This window comes from Podarcis cretensis (assembly GCF_951804945.1).
Source record: "Podarcis cretensis genome assembly, chromosome: 2".
NCBI lineage: Eukaryota > Metazoa > Chordata > Lepidosauria > Squamata > Lacertidae > Podarcis > Podarcis cretensis.
Window position 1 is genome coordinate 44357417 of NC_137171.1, and position 12639 is coordinate 44370055.

The window sequence follows — 12639 nt, forward strand, 5'->3', positions numbered from 1 at the left end:
CTTCAGACCTACCATAAAAAATAAGTGGGAGAGAGATTTTGTGTTAATAGTTGCTATTCACTTATTTCACTGAATGAGGCTTTGGTTAGATAAAATTGTGATTTTGTCCAATAAATGAAAAGTTTCCAGCTTTTAAGAAACATCTCAGTTTTGTAGTTTTGCTTTTGGGATCTTAGAGGGTGAACTTGAAGAGTTGTTTGTTGTTTTGTTCTGAGAAAAATATATTTGACTCTTTCAGCTGAATATTTCAATTTGAGTGAATTAATAAAACCAGTTTAACTTCCTGCTTGTTGCTTATAATGATTACTTATTGCTTATAATGATTACTTACTGCTTATAATATTATGTAGCAGTTATAAGGGTAAAACAGAAATAAATTCAGTATAAATATTTTGACTTGAAAGTATCTGGTTCAGAAAGCCTCTGAAAACAGAAGCCAAATTTTATGTATCTTTTAATCACTGCTGTAATTGTGGATGAATCAGAGGACTTCATGAACCCTAATAAGGGCCAGACTATTTGTGATGTGATTGTCCATGATCTGGATCTTCTCTTTTTAATGTGTTTGTTTTTTACTTGTCTGGAGCTGCTAACTCAATCAGGGGGAAAGCACTTGAAGAAGGGAGTGTTTAACCCTTTCCTCCCACACCCTTCCCCAAACTAAATTCTTCCCCCGTTCTGTTCTTGGCTTCCAAAGTTCGGGGAGACATGCTTAGTATCTGTACCTGTGTTTCTGTACACCTCTGTGTAGCTAATAGCTGCACTAGAGTTGAAGATGTTATTTAAAGAATGGAAATGGTGTGGGAGAAAAGGGTTGAAAACTACCTATCCAACAGTACGCCAATCAAATTCATAGCCTCACATTGTTACCCTGATCACTGTCTAGTGTGACCTGCATATAATGCACTGAGCTGAGCTTCTACTTTGTGAGTCTAGTGACAGAATCAGTGACCATGGTGCATGTCACACTAGGATGGGTGCTGATGGGCACTGAATGTGGACATCAAATGACATGCCTTCTTAGGATTTTGTTTGGGTCAGGGGTGCATAGTTACCCATATACAACTTGCAGCAGAATTCTTGTCTCTGCACAGCAGATGTAAGGTTGTGTGCACTGTTCACAGCACAGCACAGATGGAGAAGTGATGTCAACGTATGTAACCCCTTGCCATTTGCCTTGCACTGACCAGCGCAACGTGTGGGTGGTCACCCCTTAGTTTCATGAGTGGTATTAAAAATATATAACAATATGTGGATAATAGGGAGACGTTTTGAGAATTCCTGTGATACGATATTCGGGTGTATGTAAAAACATCCCCAAGGCCAAATAAGAAAGCTGCCCTTCCTTTCACAGGTTCCTGCCCAAGTTAGTTTGTTCACTTGGCTTCCCTTTTCATTGCATGAGAGGTGGGTTTCTTAGGGCAACTGTCTGCCCAAACATGTTCTGGAGCTACCCATCTCTTCTTTGATGCATTTGCCTCACTTGCCTCCTGCAAAGCTTAATGCTGCCCATAGTTTAATTTCGCACATTTGTCTTAGAAGAAGTGATCCTGGCTGAAGATGATATAGAAGGAGAGCCTCGTCACCCCTTTGATGGTAAGCCACCGTCTTCTACAGACTATTTTATGCGGGAGCAGGAGGGAAGCAGCAAGCTACCAGTCACATTGGGATGTGGGCTTCATCTACTTTGATTATGGACTGTATAAGGATTGTTACATCCAAGCAATGGAAATACAGCAACTGTGGTTAACTGGGCCATGAGCCTGAAAACAATAGCTGAAAATCATACAAAAATTATGGCTTATCCCAACAGGTGGTATCATTGTAGAAAGGTCTTCTTCCCTAGTAGAGGGAACTGTTTTTTCTGCTGGTGTGGTAAAGTGGATAGACTAAAGGGCTTGGAGACCTAGGTCCATACTTTAGAGCAGTCATGAAATTAGGGCCAAATGTTACTTGCAAGTGTGTGTTTGTAAATCTTTGTGACTGCTTTATTTATGGGAAAGCAGGTTCAAGAAGGGGCAATTACAAGTGGGAAGGTGTAGATAAATGTTATTTCTCTCCTTACTTGCTATTTTCCCACTCCAGATGCTTGTTTACCCTTGTATATCTGTAACCCTTCAGGATGTAAAGTTCCTTAAGGGTATAGTTGCGGGTGATTTGGAGGGGGAAATTGTGTGTAAAAATGGTTTAAACTTCCTTTCTTTTACCTCTCTGAATTACTGCCTCTCAAATATGCTTTTCCACAAACAAAGGACTGTCAGGGTTTTTAAAAAGGACATTAACATGTAGCATCTAGGTTGGTCCTCAGTAGCTGAGCAGGGAATCGAAAGTGGTTCGGTCTACTTTGCTTCCACTTGCTCCCAATTAGGTGAGTGGGGAAAGGGCATGAACTATGGGGTCACCAATGTGGTGCCTACAGGTCCTTGAAATTTTGATGGTGTCCACAAAGCCTCTGAGATCTCACCTGCTCTCGCTCCATATCTCCTTCACCATGAGGTGGAGAGAGTGGTTACCTTTCCCATCCTTGAGAAGAACATATAGCTGAAGGGGGGAGCAGGAAGGCTAGTGTTCTTTCCCCCTTTCTTTTTCAGTTTGAAGTGCTTGTTCAAGGTTCAGTTCAGAGCCTGATTGCTGAACAGAAAGCAGATTAACCCAAAATGTAGAGGGAGAGGGCAGGAGGGAAAGGGGAACAAACTAGAAGACTGGGGAGAGGAAAATCGAGTTGCTAGACAGGGAGGGGAGAAGAGAGAGAATTGGGTGCTAGAGAGAGAGAGAAGGCATGTGTGCTCGCTTATGAGTGCACACACACACTGGATCCAATAAAACAGGTCTTCCTGAAACTGCATACTTTCCTCATAGGTTCCCCTCCTTAAAGCCACTATCAAGTCACAGATCATGTCTGCTTCATTGGCTGAACCATAAAAATAATGGATACAGTTCTTTCCAGCTGTGTCATGGCACAAAGATACCTGGATCCAATACATTAAATGTTATGGACAAGCATATTTTTAAATGTATGTATATATTTCATAAAATTTGTACATCACTTGATTGTAATTCCCTCAAAACTGCCATCAAATCATAGGCCACACCTGTGTCCCAAAATGTGTTCTGTGATTTGTTAGTAGTCTTGGTGTCATCCTATGTAAAAATCACGAGGGTCCATGAGGATCTGTGCCCTGGATCAGTGTTTCTGTAGTGCTGGTAAGCACCAGAAAAGTGATCTTTACTGTGCAGACCACCAATCTAAGCTTTAGTTTGATGATGTGTGGGGACCCCATGTAAAATCATACAATTTCAGGAAGGTCTGTTTTAATTCTAATGGATCTGACTTTTTTCCAGATCTCATGGAAAAGTAAAGTCTGCCTACATGCACACATCTGGGGATGGAGATTTACCAAGAGAGGGAGGTGGGAAAGAAATAACCAGAGGGGTTGGTCCCCACAGCACTCTGTCAAAACTCCAACTGTGTTAACAGGCCCAAAAATGTTGGCAGCCTGAGGTAGCCTGTGGTGATCTCTGTGCCCTTTTCACTGCTTAGATCAGGAGTGGGAAACATTTCTCAACCTGTTGGTTGCATTTCTTCACGGGCAGCCGTGTCAGCCAAATGCCAGGGGTAGCTGGCGCAATAAGTGAGCCTCTTCTTTTTATACAGTAGAGTTTATTCCAGCCACATGCAACAGCAGAGGTTTCTATACCTCCTCCCCATTTTTCCATCCTCCAAGCAAGCAAGAGCCACGAAGACATTTTCCAGGTAGGGAAAGGGGCTTGAGGAGGAGGCAAAGCAGGACTGGTGATTGGTGCAGCATGTGGAGATTCCCGAGGGTCAGATAGAGAGGGCTAGAGAGCCATAGGCAGCCTCTGGGCCTGAATATCACCACCCTGGCTTAGGTACTCTATATTAAGTGGTTTATAAATTCTTAAAACAAAATAAGTAAAAATAAATAAATATCTTTTGATTCTGATGAGTCTAATCAAGGGACCTTGAGGATAATGTCTGTTTTTCTTGCGATGTTCCTATTGTTGGAGCTCTTCGGAGGGCCACAATCAAGAAAAGCAAGACAGATCTGCTGAACCCAGAGGAAGCAGATGACCCGCTGGCTGACATCTCCTCAGTGGGTAGGTCAAATAGGCATGGTGGGGTGGGGTGAGGTGCAAGAGTCACCTACCATTTCAGACTCAGTGCCTACCATTCATCCAGACATACATTTGGGGACCTACTTACTAATTCGTTACCATCTATGTGTATGATGCTCATCTTTGTTGCTACTTATCCAAAATCAGGGCATGGCCCGGTAGCAGGTCTTGGTCCACTAGCAGAAGAACAGTGTGAGGGCCATTCCCTAGGAGGAGGCTTAAAATACATAACTAAGTAAATATAAATGTTAGCAGACTGCAACAAATGTGTGTTTGGGGACATGCAAGTGCTGCTGCTCTGTCAGAGACCTGATCACGTTTCTAGTGCTGCTCCTTATAACAAGCAGCAGTTACTGTACCAACTGGCATTCTTAATGGCAAGTCTGCAACCACTAGCACCTTCTGTGGAATCTTGTCAGTCTTTCTGTTGCATAGGACAGTGCTTGGAAGGCAGACAGTGAATGACAGGCCACCATATCGCTTCTTGTACACTGTTTACTTCAGAAGTGTGGCTATTGTTGGCGGCAGCATACCAGGCCAGGGAGGCCTTTGCTGTCATGCTTAATAGAAGTTCTTTGGCTATGACCAGCATCAAATATCTTGTGAGCAGCAAAGAAGGCGCACCTGGTGATCCTCTTCAGGACAAATGTAGCTGATGAGGCCACGCTCTGTAAAGATGAGAAGACTTCTTCCTAATAGAGGGCTATAGTTGGTTATGCCTATTGAGGATCGAGATGAGACCTTACTGGCAATGAGATATATTCCACATCTACCTAGTGCAGGGCCAGAGACTTTCCTGTGGTACTTTATGTGCTGTCATTGTCACAGAAAGGATACTAGGTTGGATAGACCACAGGGTTGAGCCAGTTTTGGTAGGTTAAATGCCCTAAGACCTTTCTCTTTCTAATCTTTGTCTCTTCTTGCCAGGTTCACCCTTTGCTCGAGCCAGCATCAAAAGTGCCAAGCTGGAAAACGCTACTTTATTTCACAAAAAGGAGCGGAGGTTGCGTTTCTACATCCGTCGAATTGTCAAAACTCAGGCCTTTTACTGGACAGTCCTCAGTCTGGTAGCTCTCAACACTTTGTGTGTTGCTATAGTACACTACGACCAGCCAGAGTGGCTATCTGACTTCCTCTGTGAGTACTAGAGCCCCTGTACTTTCATTTTACATGGGGAGCCCTCCTGATCCTTGTCTAGTAGGAGTTAGGGAAGCTTGTTCAGTTTTTACTATAATAGGCCCATCCTCCTTTAGCCATGGACATTTATCAGAGGCATAGCCAATTACAAGACAGTGATAATGGGTTCTGTATGAGGTCCGTGTGATTAAACTCTCTTTTAAAGTTAGCATCTGTATTAACTTCAACTCCTGGATATTGTTGTTTGGTTTTATTTATTTTTATTTATACTCAAATATATTTTAATTCAGAAGGTATCCTTTGATCTCTGCTATGGGAAGGAAATTGCTGTATAATATATCACCATATTATGTTGAACCTCTCTTTTAAATCTGGTTCCACCTTTACCAACAGACTGAAGAAAAGCAATGCTCAGCAGCAATAAAGAGCATTAGTGCAGAAACAACCCATTTTTAGTCTTCCGTTCACAGGATTTTACTTTATTTTAATTTCAGTATGGAGGAGCATTCAGTCATGTGACTCCCACCTGCAGTCTGAAGGAATACAGCCCAGTCCCAAATTTACCAACCTCAATGAGAACTAGGTCATGAAGACGTATGACTTCTGGATTATATTTTTTAATTCTGACAGGAAGGTTGCTGTTTGATCACTATTTTAAGACCATTTATGCCTTCTAGGTTGTGTGTCCCTACCCTGCCGCCCCAGGAGTCCTTTCCTGTGCTGGGCTGGAAGAGCATCATAATTCTGATGGGGGTCTATTTATTTATCTCAGCACTTATTGCTGCAGCAGATGATAATTGCTGATGTTTCTCAGTTCATGAGAAAGAAATCTAAGCTTGTTGTGATGCAAGGAAATTGTAAACAAAGGCTCCTATGCTATGCATGCTTACTTTGGAGTACGTCTCATTGAGCTCAACAGGACTTACTTTTCAGTAAGCCTGTATAGGATTGTGCTGTAAGGGACCTTTCATGTTCTAGAGCAGGGGTGGTGAACCTTTTTCAGCCTGAAGGCTGCCCACTGCAATCTGGGCATCCTTCCAAGGGCCACATGCCAGTGGTGGGCAGGGCCAGGAAGGAGGGAGTAATAAATGCAATTTTTACCTTTCTACAGTAGGCTAGTTTCCATACACCCTCAAACACCTCTCTGTCTTCTCCATTCATGTGAGCAAGAGGCATTATCAGAGTTCAAGGATGCATTCCATCCAAGCAAAAACCCCAAGGGCCAGAAAGAGAGGCCAGCTTTGGGCCCTGAGCCTGCAGTTTCCCACCCCTGGTCTAGTGTGCTTAGGTTCTCCATAGGATCCTTCTAGGTCTCTAGTAGGTGTTAGCAGTTTTTCAAACAATAACTACTATGTATTTTGGCTTCTTTCATCTAGGGAACACCAAGAGAGGCTGCTTCTGTTTAATAAAGTGGGGGATCATTAAAGGTTGAGTGAGGGGTGTTTCGTGCTGTGGAAACAGATGGGGGGTCATTTTGTCATATGGAAGAGCTTGGCTCTGACCCTGTACCTCTCCCTATTTCTCTGTTTGTTTCAGACTATGCAGAATTCATTTTCTTAGGGCTCTTTATGTCCGAAATGTTTATAAAAATGTATGGGCTCGGAACGCGGCCTTACTTTCACTCATCCTTCAACTGCTTCGACTGTGCTGTAAGTCTCTCTGATATGACAGGACTTCTCTTGTTGCCTGCTCTAGTATCAGTCTACAACCACTCTCTTAGATCATGCGCTCAGCTACGTAGGTGAAGGCACACTAGCATTCAGATCAGCCAGCTCTCTCATGAACATCTTTGCTCCATATGTTATTGGGAAGTATCCCATACCCACAAAACATAAACCTGTCCATGTGGAATGGTCCCAGGTGTAGCCAAGTCCACCATGAAGTACTGTACTACTGACACCATTGTTGTGCTTTTGTTACCAGTTGGAGTTTTAACATCAGGGTGAATTGTGCGTTATGAACTTTACTTTTAATAGATATCAATCTTGCATTGCTTTTAGCAATGAAGAACAGTATAGAAGTGCAGTAAATAAAAAAATTAAATAAAATAGATAGGTAGATGATAGATGATAGATAGATGATAGATAGATAGATAGATAGATAGATAGATAGATAGATAGATAGAAGATAGATAGATAGATAGATGATAGATAGATGATAGGTAGATAGATAGATAGATGATAGATAGATAGATAGATAGATAGATAGATAGATAGATAGATAGATAGATAGATAGATGATAGATTCAGATGGTTCCTAACAAATCTAGGATTTACTGACCCTGCTGCTTGACCTACTTGGGTAGCAAAATCACCTTCTGCTTTGGTTATCTATATGACTAGAGGCTGCATCTTGCATCATGATATTCTTACAAACTGGATGTGCTCTCACATTGAAGCCAGGTTTGTCCATTCTCAAAACTTGAGCTTGAACAGCTTGATTACTGTTTGAACCCTGCCAGCCAAGACACCAGGTGTTCAAGAAACAGTAACAAAAAGCAACTTCCTGCTCATAGCCAATATTATGATTAGGTATGTCTGACATATGTTTTGAACTTTTATGCTTAGCGATCCTAAGTCTAATTGTGGAGTGAGCAGATGCAATGTGTTATTATTATATGATAGCTGCAGAAAGCTTTGTGTTTGCTGCATGTTTATGAGCCGGAGTTAGGATTACCAGATGTCTAGGATTTTAGCAAGATGATGCATTTTTAAATGCCACAGCTTCATGCTGTTCTTATTTTTCAAATCTTCATATTTGCCCATCTAGTCCAGTGTTGTCTCTTCTAACTGGCAGCAGCTCTCTAGGGTTTCAGGCATAGGTCTCATCCATCACCAGACAGCCAATCCTTTTGCCTGGAGGTGCCAGGGACTGAGCCTGTGGTCTTCTACACATAAGGCATGTGCTAAAAGCACTCTGCCTATGCATATGGAGTATGCAGGCTTAAGTAGATGGATGAGTAAACCTGTGTGTGTGTGTGTGTGTGTGTGTGTGTCCATGAATGCTGGCAAAAATTGTCTAGAGCATAGCCTATAATAGTGTGTTACTAAACTCATTGACTTGGTTTTTGGTAGGTTATCATTGGGAGCATCTTTGAGGTGATCTGGGCTGTGGTAAAGCCTGGCACCTCCTTTGGGATCAGCGTCTTACGAGCTCTCAGGTTACTGCGTATTTTCAAAGTCACAAAGTAAGTTGTTGTTGTTGTTTTATATCAGTGCCCTAAGTGTATGTGCATGAATTAATTGGCAGGAAGACTGAGTGTGCTGTTTGTACGTGTCCCAACATGTGCTTACTTGTGCAGTTGTGTGTGTGTACACAGTGTTGCATACAAATACAGTGGTACCTCAGGTTACATACGCTTCAGGTTACAGACTCCGCTAACCTAGAAATAGTACCTCGGGTTAAGAACTTTGCTTCAGGATGAGAATAGAAATCGTGCTCTGGCGGCGCGGCGGTAGCAGGAGGCTCAATTAGCTAAAGTGGTGCTTCAGGTTAAGAACAGTTTCAGGTTAAGAATGGACCTCCGGAACGAATTAAGTACTTAACCCGAGGTACCACTGTATGTATATGTTCTTACACACTGGAAATCTGCAATTTGTTCTGCAAGCTTATATTTTACATTGTCAAAAACAAATAATTATTTAGAGCAATTGAAATACCTAATTTTAGCTTAAGAAGGTTTCTTTGTCCTGCTGCATCTATAAGAACAACTTTCTGCATATATTTACAATGAAACTGCGATCTGCAGAATGTTCCTTTCACTGCTGAAACTGCCACGTCCTCTGTGTCCAAAGGGAGAGGCATTAGGATGGAAGCAAAACATCAAACAAATAAAATAAACAATCCCTTGTTTTGATGGTTTGCTTCATCCTATCTAAAAAGGAATCTTCAGCCAGCAGGCAGCAGAAGCTGAATACCGTTGGAGTGTACATCAGTTTAAGAAAAACCAGGAAGCATTAATGTGCTTGGTGGAAGCCATCTGTATATGGATCAGGAGATCGCTGCCTTTGTATATAGTCATTAATTTCTCTAACAGTAAAGATGACTTTACAAGATGACCACAGTTGCATTTCCCTGTAAAAACTGGCATATAAAAATTCACTGTAAATATACTGTTGCTGGGTTACCCAAAGCATGGAGATGAAGCAAAGGATGTCACTATAAGTTAGGACTGGCAGAAGTCTTATTGAATGAAAAGAATTTAGGAAATAATATTGAATTTGAATTGTTTGCAATAGAAAAGGCAGAGAAAATGTTTCAGAGGAGCAGTGCTTAGAACATTGGACTGGCACCAGAGAAACCCAGGTTCAGATCCCCTCTCTGCCATGTAGTTCTCTGGATGTCTTTGAGTTAGTCTTTGTCTCCTCACCTGACCTACTTCGGAAGGTTTTTGTAAGGATAAAATGGAAGAGAGAGAACTATATAAGTTGCCCCAAGCTACTTGGAGGAAGGGTAAGGTAAAAATGTCATGAAATAAATAAAGCACTAAAGGTAAAGGTACCCCTGCCCGTACGGGCCAGTTGTGTCCGACTCTAGGGTTGTGCGCTCATCTCACTTAAGAGGCCGGGAGCCAGCGCTGTCTGCAGACACTTCCGGGTCACGTGGCCAGCGTGACGAAGCTGCTCTGGCGAGCCAGCACCAGCGCAGCTATAAAGCGGTACCTATTTATCTACTTGCACTTAGAGGTGCTTTCGAACTGCTAGGTGGGCAGGAGCTGGGACCGAAAGACGGGAGCTCACCCTGCCGTGGGGATTCGAACAGCCGACCATACGATCGGCAAGTCCTAGGCACTGAGGTTTTACCCACAGCACCACCCGCGTCCCTAAGAAATAAAGCACTAGTCCACCTTAAAAAAAATTTAAAAATTGTCCAGTAGCACCTTAGAGACCAACTAAGTTTGTTCTGGGTATAAGCTTTTGTGTGCATGCACACTTCTTCAGATATCTACAGATTCTTCTTCTTCAGATATCCCTACCTGAATCTAGTCCCCCTTTAGTTACTGCCAGTACCCAAAACAGGTCAGAACAAGTGGTTCAGTAGTAAAATAATTTGATTTTTTAAAAATGAAACAAAACAAGACAAAACCTCTATCTTATCAAGAGTTGCAGTTGCAGGTCGTCGACATATCCAAATTACCAACAATATGCAAGAAAATGTTAATTTGTATTAATTACTGTGGATTACACATATATTGTTTGTAACAGCTGAAGCTAGCTAAATTATGATCTTGCATCCTGACAGCCTTCACCAGGCCTGAGTGGAAATATCCTTTCTATCATGTGACCCCTGGAATGAATGTTTGCTATATGATGTGTGGCCCTAGAAGACAGATTTCCCTGCTAGCTCACATGTGGATTCTCTTGACAGGTACTGGGCTTCCCTACGAAACCTAGTCGTATCTCTGCTGAACTCCATGAAGTCCATCATCAGCCTCCTTTTCCTCCTCTTCCTGTTCATAGTCGTCTTTGCCCTTTTGGGGATGCAACTCTTTGGGGGCCAGTGAGTAATGGGGAAAGCTGGGGGGGTGACATTTCCTGCAACATCCTTAGAGTGAATACTTGGGCCCTGTTCATATGTCACAATAATGGCCTTTGAAACCATGGTTAACCATGGTACCTGCACACTCCCTCCTGCCCCTTGCCTCCCTGCTTTCTGGGTCCTCTTTGATGTTAATAGCATGACTTGTTAAACCACCTTTTTCATGATGTCACTCATGATATCAAATCCTGATTTCATAGCCTACTTTGTAGGCAGTGCTTAAACCACAGTTGACTGGTTCACATGTCACAAGAAATTGTGGTTTAACAAGCCATGCTGTAAGCACTAAAACTCAAGAGGGAATGGGAAAGCACAGGTACAAAGCTTGTTAGCGCTTGCATAAACTATGGTCTATCAGATGAGGATTGTGGTGTCTGAACCCATCCCAGGCCTTGGCCATTGTTCCACTAGGGCATCACACTAACTCATCACAACTCATTTTGGCAATAGGAGCTAGAGTATGCAGATGCTCATGTCTGTAGTAATATAGAAGTATTCCACACATCCATGCATGCACACACACATAGCACACACACACAATAGGAGCTAGAGTATGCAGATGCTCATGTCTGTAGTAATATAGAAGTATTCCACACATCCATGCATGTACACACACATCTCTACAGTCTTTCTAGAAAGCTCCTGCTTTTGATCAGCTTTAGAATGGAGAAATCAAATAGCGAATCAATAAGCTAGGGTTCCTCTCCAGTTTCTTCTAGGGACCCTGATGCTAGATACTCATCTCTGCCCACAGGTACAATGTTTTTGCTAGACTTGGAAAGTCTGTGATGTCTCTCTCTCTTTCTCTCTCTCTACACCCACACACACACACACACACACACACACTATCAAGATTCACACAACTGCCCGCATTTCTGTGGTATCTGCAGTTCCTTTAGCAGGCAAAGCTAGGATTCAGATGCGAGCTGACTAAGATGGATAGAGTTGAAGTACCTTAGGATCTGTAACTAACATCTCTGTTTCTGTCGGATTGGTGTTTCTCTTGCTCAGGTTCAATTTTGACGATGGAACCCCTCCGACCAACTTTGACACTTTCCCAGCAGCAATAATGACAGTATTTCAGGTATGCAGGGGGGATGGGAAGGAGGCTGCATTCCCTGTCCTGTTTGTCTTTCTGTCCCTGGAATGAGTCTCATGTAGGATAACCACCTAAGCTGGGATTATGTGCTGATATGTCCAAAAAGTCCACACAGCACCAGTTCTTCTCTTCTCTTAGTTGTCATAGATTATTATCCACATTAAATTGGATAGTGATGTAGCAACAAAAATGTCACAAAATCTGGCAGCCTGGAGTTGGGGTGATAGTTGAATTTCAGAGACTTGGGTTGTAGAACTGCTGAATCAGCCCCTTAGGATTGGGGTGCTCATACTTTCAGAAGTGTATTTATTGCCACTCTTTGTGTTCTTTTGTTTTTGTATGTGCATTGGAGTAAGCAGGATTATTCATAGAAATATATCTTGGATAATTGTATGTAGGTTTGCATCATTAGAATATCTTTGTTTTAAACCTGAGAATTCTTGCCACTCTTTTACTTTTTTTCTGTAAACAAGAAGCAAGTGACCAATTGTTCCTTGCTGCATTTCTTTTAGTTTGTGCCGCTGAATTAATTTGAATATTGCATGTCTTGATTTGTTTAATTGCCTTGAGTTCTGCTGAAAAAGCATTCTAGAAGTCTGATAGAAAAATACATTTCAAATGGAAGAAACTCTAGTGAAACAAACCATGACACAGAGCACTATTCCGTATCATATCACAGGATAAAACACTTACATTAGAAAGTAGTAGATTACATGAAAAACCTTTTC

The 12639-nt window shown here is 42.2% G+C and overlaps 1 protein-coding gene across 1 annotated transcript in view; it reads left to right on the top strand.

The window, feature by feature from the left end:
- Positions 1-12639, top strand: part of CACNA1A (calcium voltage-gated channel subunit alpha1 A) — a 253604-nt gene that overhangs the window by 134373 nt on the left and 106592 nt on the right. The window contains exons 11-17 of the mRNA XM_079966539.1: positions 1540-1596; positions 4030-4119; positions 5065-5274; positions 6811-6923; positions 8349-8461; positions 10642-10773; positions 11824-11896. Of these exons, the coding sequence (XP_079822665.1) occupies positions 1540-1596; positions 4030-4119; positions 5065-5274; positions 6811-6923; positions 8349-8461; positions 10642-10773; positions 11824-11896 (788 nt within the window). The remainder of the gene's footprint in view (positions 1-1539; positions 1597-4029; positions 4120-5064; positions 5275-6810; positions 6924-8348; positions 8462-10641; positions 10774-11823; positions 11897-12639) is intronic.